Source organism: Bubalus bubalis, chromosome 4, assembly GCF_019923935.1.
Source record: "Bubalus bubalis isolate 160015118507 breed Murrah chromosome 4, NDDB_SH_1, whole genome shotgun sequence".
In the NCBI taxonomy this organism is placed as follows: Eukaryota; Metazoa; Chordata; class Mammalia; order Artiodactyla; family Bovidae; genus Bubalus; species Bubalus bubalis.
Genome location: NC_059160.1, coordinates 92,485,509 through 92,507,160, shown reverse-complemented (window position 1 = coordinate 92,507,160; position 21,652 = coordinate 92,485,509). Strand labels below are relative to the sequence as shown.

At 54.1% G+C, this 21,652-nt stretch overlaps 1 protein-coding gene and 2 long non-coding RNA genes across 6 annotated transcripts; 1 reads left to right on the top strand and 2 right to left on the bottom strand.

The window, feature by feature from the left end:
* Window positions 1-7,512: 7,512 nt before the first annotated feature.
* Window positions 7,513-11,690, bottom strand: SMIM41. 3 transcript variants are annotated; one of them, XR_003108912.3, is made up of 2 exons: window positions 10,675-11,690; window positions 7,513-8,947 (listed from the first exon to the last, which is right to left on the bottom strand). It is a non-coding gene; the product is annotated as a small integral membrane protein 41 (long non-coding RNA). The 3 variants fall into 3 exon arrangements; XR_327561.4 differs by having other exon boundaries at window positions 10,781-11,690; XR_006550607.2 differs by having other exon boundaries at window positions 7,513-8,532; window positions 10,781-11,690.
* A 1,919-nt stretch (window positions 11,691-13,609) lies between these two features.
* ATG101 (autophagy related 101) lies at window positions 13,610-19,339 on the bottom strand. 2 transcript variants are annotated; one of them, XM_025284224.3, is made up of 4 exons: window positions 19,198-19,339; window positions 18,762-18,902; window positions 15,898-16,225; window positions 13,610-14,318 (listed from the first exon to the last, which is right to left on the bottom strand). In XM_025284224.3, exons 3-4 carry the CDS (start codon window positions 16,147-16,149, stop codon window positions 13,914-13,916), a joined length of 657 nt encoding a protein of 218 aa, XP_025140009.1. In that variant the 5' UTR covers window positions 16,150-16,225; window positions 18,762-18,902; window positions 19,198-19,339; the 3' UTR covers window positions 13,610-13,913. The 2 variants fall into 2 exon arrangements, with proteins under 2 accessions (XP_025140009.1, XP_006058541.1); XM_006058479.4 differs by lacking the exon at window positions 19,198-19,339 and having other exon boundaries at window positions 18,762-19,152.
* Window positions 19,340-19,497: 158 nt separating this feature from the next.
* LOC123333309 lies at window positions 19,498-21,652 on the top strand. The gene is made up of 2 exons (XR_006550606.1): window positions 19,498-19,651; window positions 21,485-21,652. It is a non-coding gene; the product is annotated as an uncharacterized LOC123333309 (long non-coding RNA).

Here is a 21,652-nt window from a genome sequence, read left to right as displayed (position 1 = left end):
GACCTCACTGATTCTTTCCACCCTGCCCCCACCCCCTCCGTGCACCCTCCCTGCTTCGTTATTACCACTTGTTATAAACCGTATCTCCCCCAAAAAGAGATGTGCTTTAGTCCTAAGCCACAGTACCTGGCTCGTGACCCGATTTACACTGCAGAGGTAATTTGTCAAATTAAAGTGAGACCACACTGCACTAGGGAGGCCCCTATTCCAATGTGACTGGTGTCTTTCTAAGAAGAAAGACACTTGGAGCCAGACACACAGGTGTCCCGTGGCAAACGGCACAAGACACTGAAGACAGAAGTTGGGGTTACGTGGGTACCAGCCAAGAAATACCAAAGGGTGCCAGAAAGCCACGCAAGCTTGGGAGAGTCAAGGGAAGGTTCCTGGAAGATCATGGAGGGAGTAGGGCCCTCCAACACCTCAGTTTTGGATGCCTGGCCTCTAGACCTGAGCAACTTGGTTATGGAAGCTCTAAGAACCAATACACATCCGGGATTCTATTTTATATCTATTTGATATTACATGTAGTGTTCATCATCTGCCTCCCTTCACAAGAAGGCCAGCAGCAAGGAGCAGGGACTTTTGTCTGCTTTGCTCACTGCTGCGTCCTCAGGGTCTAGAGCAGTGGCTGGCATGGGGGTAAGTCCTTAGAGCAGCAGCCCCCTACCTTTTTGACACCAAGGACGGGTTTCATGAAAGACAATTCTTCCACAGGCTAGGTGGGGAGGGTGTTGGCTTCAGGATGACTCTCATAAGGAACACGCAACCTAGATCTCTCGCAGGTGCCATTCACCGTAGGATTCGAGCTCCCCTGAGAAACCAATGTTCCTGCTGATCTGACAGGAGGCAGAACTCAGGCAGTAATGCTAGCAGTGGGGAACGGCTATACATACAGATGAAGCGTCCCTCGCTCGCCTGCCACTCACCTCCTACTGTGCAATCCAGTTCCTAACAGGCCACGGGACTGGTACCAGTCCATGGCCCAGGGGTTGGGGATCACTGCTTTATGACCTTAGTGGAATGAACGAGTTAATGACTGAATGAAACCTTTGGTTTCTGTACCCACTGAAAACTGGGTGGGTGGCTGCCTCTCCCTCTCCCTCTCCCTCTCCCTCTCCACCTCTGGGTACCTTCTGTGAAGCATGGATGAGCCTCCAACACACTTCCCTTTAATGAAATTCCAGTCACCTGCCATGCACCCTTACCCGAGCAACCCGAGCCCACCTTTGAACTTTGTATCACCTGGAATTGCCCCATCTGGGTCAGCATCGGGGCTAGACCCAGGGTCTGGCTATCTCGGGTGCAGACGACTCCCAGAGAAGCTACTGTAATCTGAGAAGTGAGAACGAATGAGTCAAGAAGGAGCCCAGGCCTGGGGCAGGGGAGCAGCCTCCTTCACCCGCAGGTCAAAGGGCCAAGCGGGTGGAATAGAACATGAGCAGGCAGGGGGAGCTGGAGGGGGTCGGGGCCGATGGCTAAGACAGAGGCGGAGAGAATGTCAGGTGGCAAGGCTCACGCTGCTGGGTGAGGCCGAGGTGCCCGTGTGGGTGCATGGGTGGGTAGGCAGCTTTGAGGGCCGGGTGGGCCAAGGAGAAGCCCCATCCTCTCCTCCCACGGCCTCTCTGTAGAACTCAACCTTTCATTCATTCAACATGTATTGACTGAGCACCTACTATGTGCCGAGCACCACAACTGCACTGGAAAGGCAGCAGGGAATGAATAGTCAGGCTTGTTCTTGCAGCGCTTACCCGAAAGGGGACACGGGATGTGTAACTGAACACTTGGGGGAAGACTGTCAGGGGCGAGCCTGGAGCTGTGGGACTGCTGGACGGGAAGCCCCGGGCCTGAAGGAGGAGAAGGGGCCAGCTGGGCAATGGGAGGAGGGTGGTCAGAGGCCCAGAGGACACGATGGAATGTGGACAGAGACAATGAGGAGAGGGGGTAGAGACCCAAGAGGGCAACAGCTTGCAGACCACGTTTTGGACTCCAGCCTGGCAGGCAATAGCTTGACAGGCTACTCCTTTGTCAAAGAACCCCTCTGGTGCCTGTGGAGAAGGGGGAGCCACGAAGGACCGATGGACATGGGGGCTGGGTGAGAGGTAAGGCCAGCAGCCAGAGATGGAGCAAAGCTTTCTAAGGGGTAGAATGGACTACATTTGTGGTCGGGCTGTGCAGGAGAAGGAGGGGGGCGGTTTGAGGACACCTGCTGGGGAGGAGGTGGTCCCAAGCCAGGAGTCAGGCCAGGAGCAAGGATGGTACACCCGGAGCACAGGCCTTCTTCCCCGACTGCTTCATTAAGCTCCCACCACACCAGCCTCTTTTCGGTCCCTCAGACAGGCCCATCTCATTCCCACAGCAGGACTCTTTGACCCATGGTCCCTTTGGCAGGAACACTGTGCCCCAGCCCTTGGCCTGGCTGCATCCTCCTCCTGGCCAGGTCTTAACCCAGATGCCGCCTCCTTGGAGAGGCTTGCCCTGACCATCTGTACCTAAAGTCAGCACACAGGTCTCCTCCCCATTGCCCTGTTGTATTACCATCTGCAGTGACCTTATTCATGTATTTGCTCACAGGTCCATCAAACATCCCCTTCCACCAGAATGTAGGCTCTGTGGCAGGGGCCCCTCTGTCTCATTTACGACATGTTCTCCAGCGGCTGCCAGAGTTAGCTACTGAGGAAATCACTGCAGAATGGATCAAGGCATTAATGCGAGTTTCAGCACCCAGGTTCAGCTGGGGCTGCAGCTTTCAGAGCCATGGTTTATATATGGCGATTTAAGTGCCAGGAAAGGGTACGGAGCACCCAGAGCAAGAGGGCAGGGAAAGAGGAAGCCCTCAGACCATTCTGAAACGCTCAGCATGCACGCCTTGGGCAAAGAGAGAGGAGGTGCTGGCACAGGACCCCCAGAGAGAGCTGAGGCAGGGACAGGGCCAAGCGAGACCTCCCCAAGGGCATGCAGCTGGGAGCCGGGGAGCCTGGATTCAACCCAGGCAGGTGCTCCAGGGCCCTGGGCCCACCCTCTGAAATCTACTTCATCTCAGGAGTTTCCCAAAGTGAGTGTTATCCGCTTCAATGACAAGGGACAGGGTTTCAGTTACCCAGTGAGTGGCAGACCCAGGGTGTGGACCCAGTATTGTCCTGGAGCCCACCGTCTCAGCCTGTCCTCTGCACGTCACCAAGCTTCTCTCTGAGCTTCTTCCGGAGCTGTCGGAGAAGCCACCGGGACACTGAGAGAAGGAGGGAGCAGTCAGCAGCAGGATGAATGACCAGGAGAGCAGCTGAGAAAAGAACGGACAAGCAGGCTCAAGCAACCATCCCGGGGTTGATCTTGACCAGGCAGTGCCAGTGTAGACTAAGCCAGGTGGGAGAGGGTTAAAGGAGGCAGGGGGAGGGAAGGGGGTACAGCCAGTGTGGATAACTTTGGAGAAGGTTGGCTATAAATATGAAGCAAGACACGGGGTAGTTACTGGAGGTGCACGCACCAGGGGCAGAGAAGGGCTATTTTAAGGTGGAAGAAACCTGAGTGTTTTGAAGCTAGAGCCAGCAAAGAAGGAGGGGATAAAGGAGCATTAAAGAAACTAAAGTGAAGGGGGTACGGTGCAGAGGTGGAGTCAGCATCCAGTGTGTGTGTGGTATGGTGGGTTGGGAGGGTGATGTTCTCCTGGGGACACATGGAAAGCCCCTGGCTCCAGAGGAGGTCTGGGGACAGAGTGGAGGGAGTCATGTCTGAAGGCACCTCCTTTTTGTGAGCAGCAAGAGGTGAGGGCATCTGAGCAGAGTATGGGAGATGGGAGGCAGGGCGTGGAGGCAGAGTTGAAAGTGGTTGTGGTTTGCGGTTAGTAGCAGTTAGTACGTGAGGAGAGAGAGAGCAACCAGACAAAGGAGAGGGTCCTGTGGGGTCTGGTAAACAGAGGAACCATGGGCATGGAGGACGTGGCTGCAAACTCTGCCTGCCCAGCAGGATGCAGCAAGTGCAGAAGTCCCTGCACTTGGAAGGGAGGCACAGGAGCTGTGGAGTCAAATGAGCTCATTTGTGTGGGCTTTGTGTTGTTTTGTTTTGCCTAGGTGAGCTGTGCATGTGTGTGTGTGTGTGTGTGTGTGTGTGTTAGAGCATTCACACATACAGAGCAGTAAACTAAAGAAAAGAAAGCCACCTCTCTCCCTACAGTGGGTCTGCCAGCCCAGAGGGACCATGTTCCCAATTTCTTCTCTATGGGGGCTCCTCCCACCCCTCCCCATCACCCAGGTTTAAGGCAGTGGGAGTGGGGGTGGGTAGCTCAGGGAAGCCAGGTGGTCCAGAAAGAAGCCTTCTGACTCCAGAATTGTGGGGAGCGTGGACACTCCCCAGTTCCGAAATCCTTTGTTACCTGACTCCCTAGAGAACTGGCTCCCCGTGCTCCCTCCCGCCTCCCAGGACCCTGCCCCACCTCTGAGTGGTGGTCTGCTCGCCTCCTCTCTTCTCAGCCCTACCTGGGCCCTTCCCACAGCTCCATTTTCTGCCTCTAGCAACACCCTGGCCTGGAAGTCTCTTTGGTGAGCCCCAGCCCCATACACTAATTGTACACCTTGGATGACCCCGCTGCCGTGCTTCAGACTCAACACACCCAAACTGGACTGATCCGCCACCCCTCTGCCCATGGCCCCCCATGAGCCAGTTTACAGACACCCAGCCTCTGTGCACCCCAGAACTAACACAGGCTTAGATCTGGTGAGGAGACATCCTTCTCCTTTGGGCCCTGTGGTCTGGGATGTCTGAGCAGAGCATGTGACCTAGGCCTAGAACATTCTATACCAGCAACACAGGACCCCAGGGTTAGCACACAGTCAGAACTGCTGCAGGGTTTGGCCTGAGAGACCTGGGAGATGACCTGTCCTTCCCTGATAGATTTGAACTTGAGATGCCTCCTGCCTCAGGTGGAGGCTGAGGCTGATAACAGGCACTCTTACTGGGCCAGGCTCTCTACATGTACGCCCTGCTTCTCACTCTAAAGAGGAGAGATTTGAACTGCAAGGGATTAAGCACCTTGCCCAGGTCACATAGCCAGGAAATGTGGGGCCAGCTTTCAAGTCCAGCCACGAGATTTCAAGCCCTTGCCCCAACCACTAGACCACCCTGCCAGAGGCTGACAGAGGCTGCAGACCAAGGCATGGAAGGCAGAGAGGCCAGGGCTGCTTTCACAGTCAGACCTGAGTCACAGCCGGCCTGAGGCCAGAACTGCCCCTAGGCTCTGCAGTTATGTGGGCCAATTAATTACCCTCTGCTCAAGCCAAATATCTTTAGGGTTTCCTGTAAACCCAGACCAAAAATATCCTAACTGATAACATAGCCCCTCGATCGTCACCACCCCCTGCGTAATTAATTCCAGGAGCTGGGGCTTCATCCTCCACCCCACTTCATTCCACATCCAGCTAGTGACCAAAGCCTGAATCCCAAACATCACTTGGATCTGTCCCCTTTTCTTTCCACTTTAGTCCAGGCCATCATCATTTTTGCCAGGTTGTGACCACAGCCTCCTTGCTGTCTCTCTACGTCCAGCCTGCTCCCACCCACAGACTTACCCCCAATTCCCTAAGATCTAGATCTTACCATGTCATTTCCAGCTTAAAATCCTCTAGACCCCTCCAGACCCCTTGCTGCCTCCAGGATAAACTCTCCCATCCAGGCTGTCACCCCTCTGGTCTCACGCCCCTTCACATCCTACTCTACCTACCTGCCTCTAGGCCACCTCCAGTCCTATGCCCCTCTGTGTCTCTGCCCAGAATTTTCTTCCTCCCCTTCTTTGCCGGGTAAATGTTCATTCAGTACCCCTTCCTCTAAGAGCCAAGCCAGTCACTCTCTGCTCTTGGCTTTGTCCACACTCGGCACTTCCTACTGTCTACTTCAGTCTTGTGAGCAGTGCTCTTACTGGACTGCGTGCTCCTTGAAGGCAGGGCCTCTGTCTCATTCATCTCGTCCCCAGCCCCAGAGCAGGCCTGGCACAGAGCAGTCATTCAATAAACACTCATGCGACTACCTTGTCAATTACCAGGGAACCTGGAGCCACCCTGTTTTCAAGAAACACCAGTTTGATGTTTGGTGGAACATGTTAACAATGAGCCTGCAATGTAACTGCTTATTAAAAAAAAAACGCCAAAAAGAGGAAAATATAAATAAATAAACACTCATGGCCTCAGCCATACATATACATGTATCCATTCTTCCTCAAATTCCCCTCCCATCCAGGCTGCCACATAACATTGAGCAAAGTTCCCTGTGCTATACAGTAGGTCCTTGTTGGTTTTCCATTTTAAATATAGCAGTGTGTACATACCCATCCCAAACTCCCTGACTATCCCTTCCCCCATCCCTTCCCCCAGCAACCATAAGTTCGTTCTCTAAGTCTGTGAGTCTCTTTCTGTTTTGTAAGTAAGTTCATCTGTATCATTTCTTTTTAGTTTGTACATATAAGTGATGTCATAGATAGTGAAGTCATAGATAGTGATGTCATATATCTTCTTCTCTGTCTTCACTGTTCACCTGAAACTATCAGAACACTGTTAATCAGCTATACCTGAATACAAAATAAAAAGTTAAAAAAAAAAACGCTCATGGGAAAGACAAATGACATGTTCCCAGAAACAGGGTGGGTGACTCTATACCTTTTCTCTGGAGATGGTCAGGTTTGGAGAAAAAAACATCACCACACGATAATCACAGTGTAGAAAGCCTTTTATCTATGGACAAGCACACTATATATTTGATCCTTATGACATTGTTGCCTCCATTTTAGGGATGATGAGATTGAGATTCATGAAGGTTTATAATATAGAATTCCATGCATATGCTCACAAAATTCACTCTCACGTTGAGGCACAAGCTCTGGCCAAACTGTGATCAGACCCCTAACTGTTGTTGTTCAGTCACTCAGTCGTGCCCGACTCTTTGCAACCTGATGGAGTGCAGCACACCAGGCTTCCCTGTCCTTCACTAATTCCCAGAGTTTGCTCAAACTCACGTCCATTGAATCAGTGATGCCATCCAACCATCTCATCCTCTGTCATCCCCTTCTCCACCTGCCTTCAGTCTTTCCCAGCATCAGGGTCTTTTCAAAGAGCTGGCTCTTCACCTCAGGTGGCCAAAGGACTGGAGCTTCAGCTTTAGCATCAGTCCTTCCAATGAAGTCAGGCTTGAGTTCCTTTAGACTCTCAAGAGTCTACTCCAGCACCACAGTTCGAAAGCATTAATGCTTTGGTGCTCAGCCTTCTTTCTGGTCCAAATCTCACATCCATACATGACTACTGGAAAAACCATAGCTTTGACTAGACAGACCTTTGTTGGCAAAGTAATGTCTCTGCTTTTTAGTACACTGTCTAGATTGGTCACTGCTTTTCTTTCAAGGAGCAAGCGACTTTTAATTTCATGGCTGCAGTCATCATCCACAGTGATTTTGGAGCCCAAGAAAATAAAGTCTGTAACTGTTTCCATTGTTTCCCCATCTATTTGCCATGAAGCGACGGGACCGAAAGCCATGATCTTAGTTTTCTGAAAGCTGAGTTTTAAGCGAGCTTTTTCACTCTCCTCTTTCACCTTATCAAGAGGCTCTTTAGTTCCTCTTCACATTTTGCTGTTAGGGTTACTGGTATTTCTCCCGGCAATCTTGCCCACACCGACCACAGGGAGGCAGTAGAGTGTCGGTGGGAGAGTCACTGCCCCGCCTCCTACCTACCAGGAGATGTGGAGCTGGGTGTGGAGAGGGAAAAGCTAGCTGAGAAGAGACCAAGGGAGAGGGGCTGTGGCTGGGGTTGCTATTTCAGGATCTGCCAGAAACAGTCCAAACTGGAGTGGACCCAACATGCTGCGTGCTAAGTCGCTTCAGTCATGTCCAACGCTTTGCAACTGTATGAGTCCACCAGACTTCTCTGTCCATGGGATTCTCCAGGCAAGAACATCTCTTATGTCTCCTGCACTGGCTGGCAGGTTCTTTACCACTGGCCCAGGGTTACCACTAATTCCAAGAGCCAGGAGCTGGAAACACTGACTGTATATGCCAACTTTACATTACCAGCATATTTAATAACAAGCCACAGGAAGTGATGGGGCAGTGATGAGGCATTGCTGGGGCACCCAAGACCTTCACATTTGGGACACTGGCCTACCACCCTCAGCAGGGACAAGTCACTAGCCTGTCAGACCACAGCCACCCAGCACCAGAGATGGGACCAGGCCCAGCAGGCACGAGTCTGTCAGCGTCTGCAGCACTGAGCATCCTGAGGGTGTGGCCACTTCAGTGCCCAGGACGCACAACAGTTGCCAGGAGGCCCATTCTTTCCTGGGGGGCTGACCACCCAGGCCCATACCATGAGCACTTCAGGAGGTTGGATGGAGCAGGTCAGAGGAAGCAGCTGTGTGCAGGAATCCCAGGTTGAGGTCTCACCACAGTCCAGGTTTTTCCCAGGCTGTCATCTGTACTGTATGCGGATCAAAGGTTCCTTGTGTGGCCGGTAGGACTGAAGGAAAGTGTTCTGGGAGACACACCATGCGAGGTTTGGGAATCTGTAATAGATAGCCGCCCCCATTCTTGCTGGAGAGGGAGCCAAGGAATGACAGTCCTTTCCACCTCAGGGTGAGACTCGGGGTTTAGAGGAAGAGTAAGCCAACCACGCATGTGTGGACCCAGCCTTTCCATCAAGAATAGCACAGGCTAATGGAGCTTGTTGGGATCCAAATGCCTGGCCTCACCCCATGGCACACCAACCTGCAGTCATCATCCCTGCCACTCCCAAGCCGAGCCTGACAGATGGCGTGACAACAACACCCATTTCCCAATTTTATGAATTCTTTCCCTCCCCATTCAGTCTGACAGCCTTGACCAGGGTCAGAGTTTCTCAGCAAACGTCTCAGGCTCTTCCTCCAGGAACACTGAGGTCCTCCACAGCACACACCATGGGCCAGCTTCCCAGGCACTGAGCTGAAGGGACAGCAAAGACAGGAAGTTGGATGAAGAAAGTCTTTGCCTACCCCCTCTTCTTCACCCCACTGCACCGTCCCCAGCCCTGCCTGGGTGTGAGCTGATACCACGACGCTGGGGGACAGCCTTTCCTGCCATCAGATCTCCCTACACCCCTAACACCACCCAGACTTGAACCCAAAGGCCAATCCAAGTCATCATCTTGACCTCTGGCCCCTCTGCCCTGTCCACTTGGATTTCCTTAAATGTATATTCCAGCTGACCCTCTGAGCTCACCCCACCCTCATGCTCAGGCCAGAAAAGCTGAGCCCAGCTACCTGGGAGTTGCTGTGGCACCTGGGAGGCCATTCGCAGCAGCAAGAAGGTATCCAGCAAGGCTGCGGGGGAGCAGGGATGGGAGAGAGGACACTGAGGGGGAGGCGGAGTTGGGGTGCCAGTCCCAGAAACCATATGCCATATGTGTGGTGTGAAGGTTCATTCTTTTGGGGAGAGAGGTCATATTGTGCATCAGCATCTCAAAGAGTGGTGAGAAATCAGGGCAAGAGAGAACAGAGCAAAAGGGGCAACCCAAAGCTCAGGGATACCACTCCCCACCGGAGCTCAAAATCAATCAGGAGCCCCAGGGTCCAGTTTGAGCTCTGGCATTCACTCGAGCAGGTCACTTTCTTCCCTCTGAGTTTTCCCATTTGTAAACTGAAGGCCTCACAGCAGACATGGAGACTCTGGCCCAGCTGGAGAAGGAGGAAAGTGCACAGGCTGGAGATGGGAGACAGGATGGAAAATACAGCAGAATGCTGTGGGCAAGGGGGCAGGTGAACTGGATACCGTAAAGAGGAGTTCCAGCCCCTCCCCCAGGACACAGCAAAGGGCGGTGGGGAATGTCCCTGCGCCCAGCCCCACTGCCCTTGGGCCAGGAGCAGTCACACACACCCCTCACTGCCCTGGCCAGCCGTCTCTCCAAGGGGGTGGGGGCAGCGTGCCTGAGGTGAGAAGTCCACAGCTCAGCAAGTCCAGTGCGGCACAGCTGCCCGGGATTAACACCAAATCCTGGGCTCCTCTGCAGAGGGATCACACGTCGTCGCCTTCACAGCTGCTTAGCTGCACGTTGCCCACTCAGGCCCCTCACCCCCACGGGCCCCTCCTCACACACCCAGCCCTCCCCTCTCAGGGGCCAGCCAGGACCCTGCCTCTGCCTTGGCAGACAGGAGCGGGGCTCTACAGTGGAAGGGGCAAGAGAGATCAGAGGCACCTCCAGTGAACAGGCACACCCACAAAAACCTCCCAGGAACCCCTAGGTGCGATGCTAAATAGAGAAGGGCAGAGAAGGGTTCCCTCACTGGCCCCTGTGGCTCGGCCTGAGACAGCCTTGGCCTAGAATTACCTTGTCTTTAGGCCACCCAGGCCCTTCCCTCCAGATGGTTCCTGTCCTTGGGGAGAGAGAGGCAGGAGAGCCAGATGGAGCCCCTACAGCTGGGAACCCTCAGCTCCAGCCTCCTGGAGCAACGTGCTTCTGAGGCCTCCCGGCTGTTAGGAACCTTGTCACCTACCCCCACAAGCACACCCCAAAGCTGCTTGCTCTGGGCCACGTGCATTCCCCCCAACCTGAGGGGGAGGGGGCAGCACACCTCTCCATCCCCCAGGGTCATCCAGGCCCCTGGTTCTGTCCTAAAACTCAACCCATACCCCCATCCCTGCCTCGAGAGGGAGGCCACAGTGAGAAATCTTACTCGAATCTCCTCTCGGGGGGAAAGGCTTCCGGAAGGAGAGGAGGGGAGAAAGAAGAAGCCGGGGGCCTGGGATGGCTGCGTCTCTTTCACCTGTGCGCACTCTCACCTGTGCGAGCGCACCAGCATCGCGGTAGGCTCCCCGCTGCAGACGTCGGGTGCTGGGGGCCCGCTCCCTCAAAGTCTGGCATGGAGTCCACGGACCGCCGGGAGGCCGCGACCCCCGAACGCAGCCGGGCGCCTAGGAGTCGTCGTCATCGACGCTGGCGCCGCCGGGCTCGCCCTCCCGGGACGAGCGCAGCTCTCGGGCCAGCAGCGCTGTTAAACCCTGGGCGCGGAGCAGGAGGCCGGCGCCCAGGAAGAGGACCCCGCAGAGCACGAGCAGCGACAGCACGCCCAGCACCGCCGCCTGCACGGCGCGCGGCCCCTCGGGGGGCTCCGGCGGCACCCCCGACTGGTTGCAGCAGGAGCTCTGCCAGGCGCCCCGGGCTGTGGCGCCAGCCTGCGAGCTGTTCATGCTTCGGCGCCGGCTGCCCAGATGCGCTGAGGACCGCCAGATGTGCTGGAGCCCAAGGCCGGCGGGTGGGCGGCGGCTGCGTCGGGGAGGGGCTCAAGGGGCGGATCCCAGGCGCCCTGCGCCCCCACCCCTGGCGGCGAGCCAGGAGCCTCTTTCTAGACAAAGCGCTGGTAGCTACCGCCCAGAATCCCAGGGGCCGGTGTACTTCTCAACCCAAAGGCCCACACGCCCACTCATGTGAACCGGCCCATGCACCCAACCAGACAAAGCCAGGAGTCCTGTCCTCAGGGCTTACCCTCCCCCTTAGAAAAGGTCAGGAGATAGCCCTCTCAGAACCCTTAAGCCATTCTAGACCACATTCCAGGTGCTGGCCACGGTGCTGCCCCCACTGAGCAAGACACAGGACAAGCAAGGGCCATCCCTGCTCCTAGGCGTTCTGTCCCTGGGCCAAAGTTAAATGCTGCTTGGGCTTCCCTGGTGGCTCAGTGGAAAAGAATTTGTCTGCCAGTGCAGGAGATGTGAGTTTGATCCCTAGGTCAGAAGATCCCCTGGAAAAGGAACTGGCTACCCACTGCAACATTCTTGCCTGGGAAATCCTATGGACAGAGGAACCTGGCGGGCTACAGTCCATGGGGTCAAAAGAGTCAGACACAACTTAGCTACTAAAAACAACCAATGACCTAGGTGCCACTGGGACAGGAGGCAAATGAGCAGTGTCTAGAACCTTAGTGATGCATAGCCTCATCACCCCCTTGGGAGCCTCCTGGGTCTGGCTAAGTGGGCCAGCACACCCCTGGTCCCAGGTGTGATGGAGGGGAAGAGGAATTTAAGGCCTGCCCCCATTCCTCTGCTCAGGCCTGAGGTCAAGGAGAGTTACAGATCAAGGGGAAAGATCTGAGTCATGAGGGCTCCTGTCCTAACCTTGAATAAACCAGTCCCCTACCCCTAGGAAGTCACAGTGCCAAAGGGGATAGAGATGCTATTGAACTGCCCACTAAAGGGAGCCTGCTGCCAACTGGGTGTTCCACAGCCAAGCCAGGGTGAAAGTCTGGAGCACAGCCTGGCTGCAGAAAAGCACGAAGTCTGGGGAAGCTGGGATGGAGGAAAGACCCTCCTGCCCAGGTCTCCTGAGAACTCCTGTAGCAACCCTGAGCTCTGTTTAAAACAAAGTCACTGTTAGTGACCAGCTGAATCAGCCAACTCCTCAGAGGAAATGAGCTGGTCTAAGGGATGGGGGAGCCTGGTGGGCTGCCATCTATGGGGTCTCACAGAGTCGGACACGACTGAAGCGACTTAGCACCAGTAGCAGCAGCAAGGAGAAAACGGCCACCCAGACTGCAGCAAGCCAGGTAGGATCACATCTCATTAAGGACTTGCTGACAACGGGCCTTCCCCATCGCCAAACCCTGAGAACCTCCTGAGTTCTCCAATTCACCAGGGCCCCAGAGGCCAAGGGTATGACATCACAAAACTCCTCATGAAATAACACATGGCCAAAAAGCAGCCTGAAATGAGAAAAATGTGCAAACACTTCCTGGCCATCCTGGCACCTATCTGCTCCAGGACCATGGACAAGACCCCCAGACCCTGGCCATTTCTCCTTTAGCACTGCTGCTTGCTTACACACTGTTCATTTAGTTTAGTTAGAGCTTGCCCCTGTGTAACAAAAAGCATTGTAAAATATGGAAGAATAAATCAATGAAAAGCACACTGATCTTGACAATGTTTGCCTAGAAATGGATGTGAGATACCAAAGTGAAACTGTTAGTTGCTCTGTCATGTCTGACTCTTTGCGACCCCATGGACTGTAGCCCACCAGGCTTCTCCATCCAGGGACTTCTCCAGGCAAGAATGCTGGAATGGGTTGCCATTCCTTCTCCAGGGGATCTTCCCAACCCAGGGATCGAACCCAGGTCTCCTGCATTGCAGGCTGATTTTTTACTGTCTGAGCCACCACAGAAGCCCATGTCAGCCCAAACCAGAAGTGTCATGGGACACCAATCTCAAGGTGGCCAATCTCTCTCCAGAGGGAGAAGACACCAAGTCAAATGAGCTTTCTGTGCAAGTGGGGGCCTGTGTGTGCTCTATGGAGACAGAGGAGATATTCTTTGGGGTCATCTGATAATATAAAAGGCAGGTCATAGCTTCCTTAGCAAGGGAGGAGAAGTAGCACAGCCATATCCAAAAGCAGCAGATCCTGATCTGTGTCATCATTTACGGGACTGACCGTGGTCACACCTGCTTATGTGAATGTCCAACAAAGTACAAGATCGATCTTTAATCTATCTTCAATCCCATCATGCACCCCCATCTTGGAATAATGCCCTCAACATATTCATGTGTTCCTCGAAGGTCTGCCAGAAAGTGCTAAAATGTTTCAGGGCGTAACACCAGTCAACAGAGAGACAGCTCAACCCAAACTCACATTCTCAGCTTTATTCACCATCCTAGTGATGCCTCCTCTGTACAGTATAGGAAAGGGGAACCCCGCCCCCCCCCCCCCAAAACCAGGAGTATGGAGAGACAGTGCAGGCCAGACTTGACCGTCAGTGAAGGTGACAAGGACGACCAGAGACTGGCAACCACGCCACGAGGAAGCCAGGGCGGCCCTTCCAAGTCTCATCAAGGACCCAGAGCGGGTTCCAGAGCCCCAAGGGCCTAACAGTACGATCCCCAGAAGCCAAGGTCCATAAACCATCAAGGAGCACCGAGGCCCTGGAGAGACCTAGAGGGCCAGGGTGTCTTTGATGAGCCTGCGCATGGTGGTAGTGACGGAGGAGCCCAGGGCATCGGTGATCTGGAAGGAAATCTTATAGAGGTAGGGCTGCACGTCCCGCAAGCCCGTGTCAAACACGTTGTCCACCTCTGACTGCGTGGGCATCTTGGGCAGGTACTCGTGCCGGTTCATCACCTCCACGATGTTGATGATCTTCTCGCAGAGCTTCTCCCCCACCTTCTCCCGGCAGATCTGCCGCTCCTGCTCCGTGGCCAGGGCCACCACATGCACCTTGACCGTCCACACTTCCCAGGGGATGCACTCGTCGGAGAACGGCCAGCGAGACTTCTTCTTCTGGTAGAACTCCAGGGACATCTGCCCCAGCCCGTCGCCCCCAGAGTTGCGCAGAGCATCCTGGGGAAGGAGGAGCAAGAGTGAGCAGGCCAAGGCCTCCACTGGGTTCTCACCTGCAAGGGCCAGCTTCCTACGCCCCAAAGAATCATTCTCTTTATCAGACCTCCAGGGAGGGCAGGGAACGAGACCCAGAGAGTAAAGGATTTGTGTAAAGTGACACAAATGGCCCCTCTTAAGCAGAATCCTCCTTCATTCCCTTGAAGACAACCTAAACTCACAGTTTCTCAAGAGAAGCCCGGTGATCCTTGAATAGAGAGACAGAAGCCAAGGAAGAGAGCAGGCTGGGAGGGGAAGGACAGACCACATCTAGAGCGTCTCCCTCTTCTTCTTGGAGAAGCGAATGGGGCCACCTGGTCTAATAAATCTGCCTGACCCCCATGGGGTGCGATGGCCCACACTCTTCCTCCCAGTGTAGCCAAGACCCCAGAGCACCTTTCTACCTTTCTCTCTGAGTTAGGGTCAACCCAAAGATAAGGATGCCTCCCTCAACTCCTTAACAGCCCATCAGGAAGTAAGTCTCTCCTTTATTGACAAACCAAGCTCCCATTCCCTCTGCTGACAGTAACAACAGCTACCGCTCCTACAGTGTCTCCTGTGTGATGGCTCTCCAGCACTTGACATATTTGACTCCCTTAATCCTCGTGGTGCATACACCCTATGAGATGGGTACAGCTTTCATTCCAAATTTACCTATAGTGAAACTGCAGCCCAGAGGAGCAGAGTCACTTGCCCAAGATCACAAACTTGTGGGTGGTAGAGTCCATGCCCTTAAGAGTCCACTGTGTTTCGTGTGCCTCTCATAGGCATCTAGAGGACAGGAGTCTGAACACCACTGCCTCCCCCGAAGGGGGACTGGGAAACTCATGAACGTGCCCTTTCTAGGCTTGGAGCGATGGGAGGGCGGGGAGTACCCTGTGGCTGGTACAGTCTACCCGCTATGAGGATCACACGTGTATGGAATGGAAGCCAGACGGACAACCCTCCTCCTCCAATCTCAGGAAGGGCACCTTAAGAGAAATTCCCTTGGTTACTTTAAATTGTAAAAATATGCACTCGCTGAAAGAGTGAAACACTGCAACCCTGAATGAAGACAGAATTAAATATCACACCTCCATTCCCACCCTGAGATGACCAACGTGAGCAGCCTGGCGTGTCCCTTCCACCTTTCTCCTGGCCCCTACAGGTCCACCTGCCATACCGCCCACAGGACCCTTCTCTGGGACAGCCACTGCCTGAACCCAGCAGCCCTCCCTCTCAGGGAATCTCGTATGAGAAAGGCCCGAATATGGAAGCAGAAGCAGAGAGGAGTAGAAAGGCCAAGAATGCAGAGGCGATGCTCAGCCAAGGGGCCTGGGCCGCCAGTGCTCCAAGGGCTTCCTGCTCTTCTTGCTGGTATTTTCACAAGGCCCCCTCATCTACCCCCCTACCAAGCACTCCCCAGCCTGAGGAGCTCTGAACACACCTGTTCCTGAGAACCTGAAAGAACCTGATATGCACACCTAGGAAGGGTGAGCTGGTCCAACAGCAAGGAGGTGACGACACTCAGCAGCCACCTGCCGCCCACTGCACCCCACCTTACCCTGAACTCCCCGACGACCTTGCGCAGAGCGCGGTCCAGCTCCTCCGAGGAGACACGCACGTAGGTGAAGTCGATGAAGTCGCAGTCCACATCCTGGGTGCCCACGGTGCCGATGGAGTAGGTGCCCTCCTTCTTGTAGTGGAACTTGCCGGTGCTGCGGTGCAGGAGCACCGTGTGTAGCACGGCCAGCATGGCCTCCTCCACCTGCCGCCCCTCGACCGACACCTCCAGCACCTCCGATCGACAGTTCATCTTGCAGTCGGTGGCCCACGCTGAGGTCAGGGACCAGAGGAAAGACGGTGGAGCTTCACCCCACCCAGGGGCCACCCTGCAAGAGGAACCAGGTCAGAATGTGGACACATTCTGCTGATCGGCGTGTCACCTGTTCACATCCTTCGGGGCCCAGCCCTGTCCCCTGCCATCACGGCCCTTCTCCGCTCTGTAGCCACACGTGCTGGCAGAGGACCACAGACTCTTGGGATGGGAGACGGGGAGAGCCTCAAAGCTACCAGTCCAAACACCCAGCTCCGGCCTGAATTCCGTGACGGCATCCAGTGTGGTTTACAGCACATGCTCACTGTGAACCCCTGCCAGCCCCAGCCCTTGCGAAGCTGCCAGGATGGAGGACAGACAGGCAGGTAAACTTCACCAGAGTAGTGAGACGCCATGACGGGAGTGAGAAGAAAAGGAAGACTGGAATTTGATCTCCTGGGACCCTGAATGACCAGGCATCTGGACTCTGTCCCGAGGGTGGTGAAGAGTCCACGCATCACTGTCCAACACTGAATCTGCGCATCAGAAAGTTAGCTCCAGCCGACAGATGAAGAATGGCTCGTCACTATTTGAGGGGTCACAGACTGCTCTGAGAAGTCAGTGAAAGCTAAGAAGACTGAACTTGAAAACCTGACTGACACATACACACCAAATCTCACAGACTCTGCGGTAAAAACTTGCCAATTTAAGGGACTCTCCTGGTGGTCCAGTGGCTAAGACTCTGTGCCCCCAGTGCAGGGGGTCCGGGTTCGATCCCTGGTCAAGGAACTAGATTCCACATGCCCCAGCAAAGATCGAAGAGCCTGCATGCCACAACCAAGACCCGGTGCAGCCAAATAAATAAACATAAAAAAAAAAAGCTTGTCAATTTAAGGCAGAAAGGGTTGGGCAAGGAGTCCAGTTAGAGGCCACCGCAGTCGTGCCATTTCCAGACAGTGCAATGGGACATGGCAGCGTGATGTGCAGAGTGTGGGGTTTCCACATCCAATGGCCCAGGGTCCGAATCCCAGGTCTCCAGTAACTTGCTCTCTGACCTTAAGCCAATCACTCAACCTCTGAGTCTACTTTCTTATCTGTAAATATGGAATAAAATAACACATGTAAAACACAGCAGGCTGGTGGTTAAGAGCAGGGACTCTAAAGCCAGACTGCCTGGGCTGGAACCCCAGCTGTCTCATCAGCTCACTGTGCGATCAAGGGCATGTTGCCTCAGCCCTAAGTGCCTCAGGTTCCCCAATCCATAAAAATGGGGTATTCACAACAGCTACCTTGAAGGTGTCCTCTCCAGAATAGGGTGAGTGAGCATCTGTGAAGCACCCGAAGCAGTTCCTGGCAAGCACTAAACACTCAGTATGACCTGCTCTAATTACTACGTTATTATTGCTGAGAGATGACGAAAGGCTAGGACAGGACTGATGGAGGGCGTGGGAAGGGAAGAACAGACTTGAGGACCAGAACTTCATCAGTAACTGAATATGAGCTGAGAAGGAGAGGGAACAGTCAACTTTCTTAGCTGAGAAGGTTCAGCTTACACACCTCCCCTGACAGGGAATTTACCACCTCTCCCAGCAGGTCATTCCAGTCTTTTCAAAGTTCTACTCAGAGACTCCCTCTATGGAAGGACTTTGTCTCTTAGTGCTTTAAAATGCTAATCTTAATTCTGATATCAAGAGTCACACACAAAATAAGTCCCACCCCTTTCCCACAAAGGAGCCTTTCAGATATTCAAAGGCAACTCTGCCATCACCCCCTTACTCCTTCTACAGGTAAAAGGTCTTCAGTCCCCATAAACATTCCAGCTTCACATCACATCTTAATTCCTCAGGGGCGGGCAACTCTCTTCAAAGTGTACTGGTTTGTCTCTTTGCCCTTGAAGTCAGGCAGGCAGTTCACAGACCACTCGTAGATCAAGCTGGCTCTGCCTCTCACTGGCAATCAGCCCAAAACTACTTGTATCTTATCTTTTCACAGGTGTTAATCTTGTCTGGTCTCTCCTACTAGCAGACGATTCCTTAATGGCAGGGACTGTATCCTATTCATCAGTGGAATCAGTATACCTGGTTCCGAGCACACAGCAACTGCTCAATTCATCCTGAAAGGACTGCTGGACTGATTTATCCTATACATACTCTTAGGATGAGCAGGGCTTCTTGCTCATTTCTGCCCTCTAGTCTAATTCCATCCAGCAGTTTCCCATCGGAAAACTCCCAGCTCTGGTCCAACTCTCTTTTCTTCCACAAACCCCCTCTGGTATCCCCCACAAACCGTCAAACGGGCCACCCCTCTTTTCACTTTTGCCCCAAATCCAGGTTCTTCCCTCATTCTCAGTGCTATTCAAGATTCCACTTCTTCAGGAAGTCAACACGAACCAACCCCAGCCTCCTTCCCAACGCGGCCACCTTTGCTCTGCGATGGGCTTGTCTGCTCCCTCACTCTCGACCACCCGTGAGCAGGGGACTTTGCCAGGGCAGTGCCTGGGAAGTCTCGTCGCTTCGGTGCCCCCAAGGCCCAGTTCTGCAGAGTACCGGGGCAGACGCTGACTGATGCCTCCTCTGGGTCAGGCCGGAGCACAGGGTCTCCCCCAGCCTCACCTTACGCGGAGAGGCTGGCAGCGGGTCACTCAGGCTGGATCTTGCCCTTTCTCCTCCTCACGCACAGGTACGTCCTCCGCAGGTACGATCTCCGCAGGTACGCCGAAACCTCCCCGCGCGCCACGAGCCGCAAGAGACAGGCTGAACGCAAAAACACAAAGTTATTCGGCTCCGCATCGAGAGACGCTGTCGGACGCAGGAAGGACTTCCCGTCCGGGTTAAGTTTCTCCCGCCGCCAGTGCCGGCGAACCTCCACGGTCCAGGGACGCGGGAGCAGCGGAGCCCCGCGCCCAGCCTGGCCCGGCCCGGGAGTTCGAGGCGCGCCCGCGCTCGCACAGAACAAGGGCCACACGGCTAGAACTGTCTCCCACCTCCCAGAATCCCTGTCTGGGACCCGCGGGGCAAGAAACGGCCCTCCCCGAGGAGACCAGATCACCTCGGCAAGAGGCGGTGCCGGCGCCGGAAAGGCCCGCCCCTGCGAGCCCGGCCGGTCCCACCTGCTCCATCGGCCTCCGGCGGGGGCGCGAGCACAGCTGGCCGAGCCCTGACACCAGTGCAGCCGCCCGGACCGTTCCACCTCCACACCAGCGGACAAAGACCACCCCATGGTGCTCTATATTTTGAATATTGCTTTCTTCTGGATTATGTCTCTGATTTTAAGATTTGATGGTAAGAAGTAGCCCCCTTGTTTGGACGAGTCCATTTAACCCCACCGCCGAGGATGTTGTTGTGTTTCGGCTGGAACAACTCACTTCCGCCATAGAGATGAGAGGGAAGGAGGAACCTGACGAGCTCTGTGCTGCCTCCCTAGGCGGAGAGGAGTCATCGGCAGAGGCCACCCCTGGGACCGAGACGTGGTCCCCAATTCTGGTCTCAGAGGACTGGAAGAGGTACCAATCCCCTAAGATGAGGGACATGGCATTTGGAGAGGTGCCCTGGAGATGAGCTCAGGCCAGTGTTCCGAGTGGGAAAACTTTAGTTGGTTCAATGTGCATACTGGAAGATACCAGGCAAAGGGGGCTTAACCTTACTCGGTTATCTTCACACAGGAGCACTTCTTGGTGCTCTGCCATGACCAGTCTGGTGACTGTTCTTGTAAAGCTTGTAATTCTGCCATTGCCTCTGTATGGGCCTCTTGATGTCATTCATCCTTTCTGATTTCCTCCTTTATAAACGGGGCCTGGGGAAGGAGAAAGTAGCCGGCCTGACAGGCCAACATCCTCCTCTAGAGCCTGGACTTAACCGGAAGGGAATCAGGATGAACTACTGAGAGGGGAGGATCTGTGAGAAGGCAAAGGAGGGAGAACCAGGGCGATTAGAACCAGCCCTGGGGAGGGGGAAGAAAGAGCCTAGGGACTTCTCTGGTGGTCCAGTGGTAGAGACTCTGCTCTTCTGCTGCAGGGGACGCTGATTCGATCCCTGGTCAGGGAACTAAGATGCCATATGCTATGCGGCATGGCCAGGAAAATAGAAAAACAGCCTAACTTCCACCAACTGCCGGAGACTGTGGGGAGTGACTGGAGGTACTCTGTGCCCTGACACGCTCATCTCAGGAGCTTTCACTGCCATTGTCCTGACATCACCATCGTCAGAATTACCTGTCACTGAGCTTTACAAGGAGAAGGCAATGGCACCCCACTCCAGTACTCTTGCCTGGAAAATCCCATGGACGGAGGAGCCTGGTAGGCTGCAGTCCAGGGGGTCACGAAGAGTCGGACACGACTGAGTGACTTCACTTTCACTTTTCACGTTCATGCGTTGGAGAAGGAAAGGGCAACCCACTCCAGTGTTCTTGCCTGGAGAATCCCAGGGACGGGGGAGCCTGGTTAGCTGCCGTCTATGGGGTCGCACAGAGTTGGACACGACTGAAGCGACTTAGCAGCAGCAGAGCTTTACAAGGCACCACACTAGCACTTCACATGCACTAGTGTGTTGATGTCTCCAACTGCCTTGGAAATTAAGTACAATTTCTCCCCAGTTTACAGATAATGAAACTGAGGCCCAGTGATACAGAGTGACAAGCTATGATGGGATATTTTATGCGTCAACTTGACTGTGCCACAGAGTGCCCAGACATCTGGTCAAATATTATTCTGAGTGTGTCCATGAGGGTGTTTCTGGAAGAAAAACATTTGAATCACAGACTTAGTGTGGCTTCCCTGGTGGCTCAGTGGTAAAGAATCTGTCTACCAATGCAGGAGATGCAAAAGGCATGGGTTCAATTCCTGGGTGGAGAAGATCCCTTAGAGAAGGAAATGACAACCCGCTCCAGGATTCTTGCCTGGGAAATCTCATGGACAGAGGAGCCTATCAGACTATAATCCATGGGGTCACAAAAGAGTTGGACACAACTTAGGGACCAAACAACAACAAAGCAGATTGCCTTCCCTACTGAGGGTAATAGTGTTAGCAGCTCGGTTGTGTCTGACTCTTTGCGACCCCATGGACTGTGGCCCACCAGGCTCCTCTGTCTGTGGAATTCTCCAGGCAATAATACTGGAGTGGGTTGCCTTTTCTTTCTCCAGGGAATCTTCCTGACCCAGGGATTGAACCTGGGTTTCCTGCATTGCAGGCAGATTCTTTACAGTCGGAGCCACCAGGGAAGACTCTATGTGCGGATGGGCCCCAACCAGTCAGTTGAAGCCCTGAATAGAATAAAAGGTTCTCACCCTCCCTGATTATTTTCAAGTTGGGACATCAGTTTTTTTTCCCCCTGCCTTCAGATTTGAACCAAACTATCAGCTCCTCCTGGGCCTCGAGCCTGCCAACATTCAGAATCACACCATCAGCTCTCCTGGATCTCCAGCTTGCTGACTGCAAATCTTGGGACCTGTCAGCTTCCATAATCACATGAGCCAATTCCTCATAATAAATCTCTTTCTATATATACA

What these genes read in the sequence shown, in the direction of transcription:
- ATG101 (XM_025284224.3), bottom strand. Translation starts at nt 16,149, where the DNA reads ATGAACTGTCGATCGGAGGTGCTGGAGGTGTCGGTCGAGGGGCGGCAG. An exon ending in AGGTCGTCGGGGAGTTCAGG is followed by an intron (nt 14,319 to 15,897) that starts GTAAGGTGGGGT and finishes CTCCTTCCCCAG; the next exon opens with GATGCTCTGCGCAACTCTGG.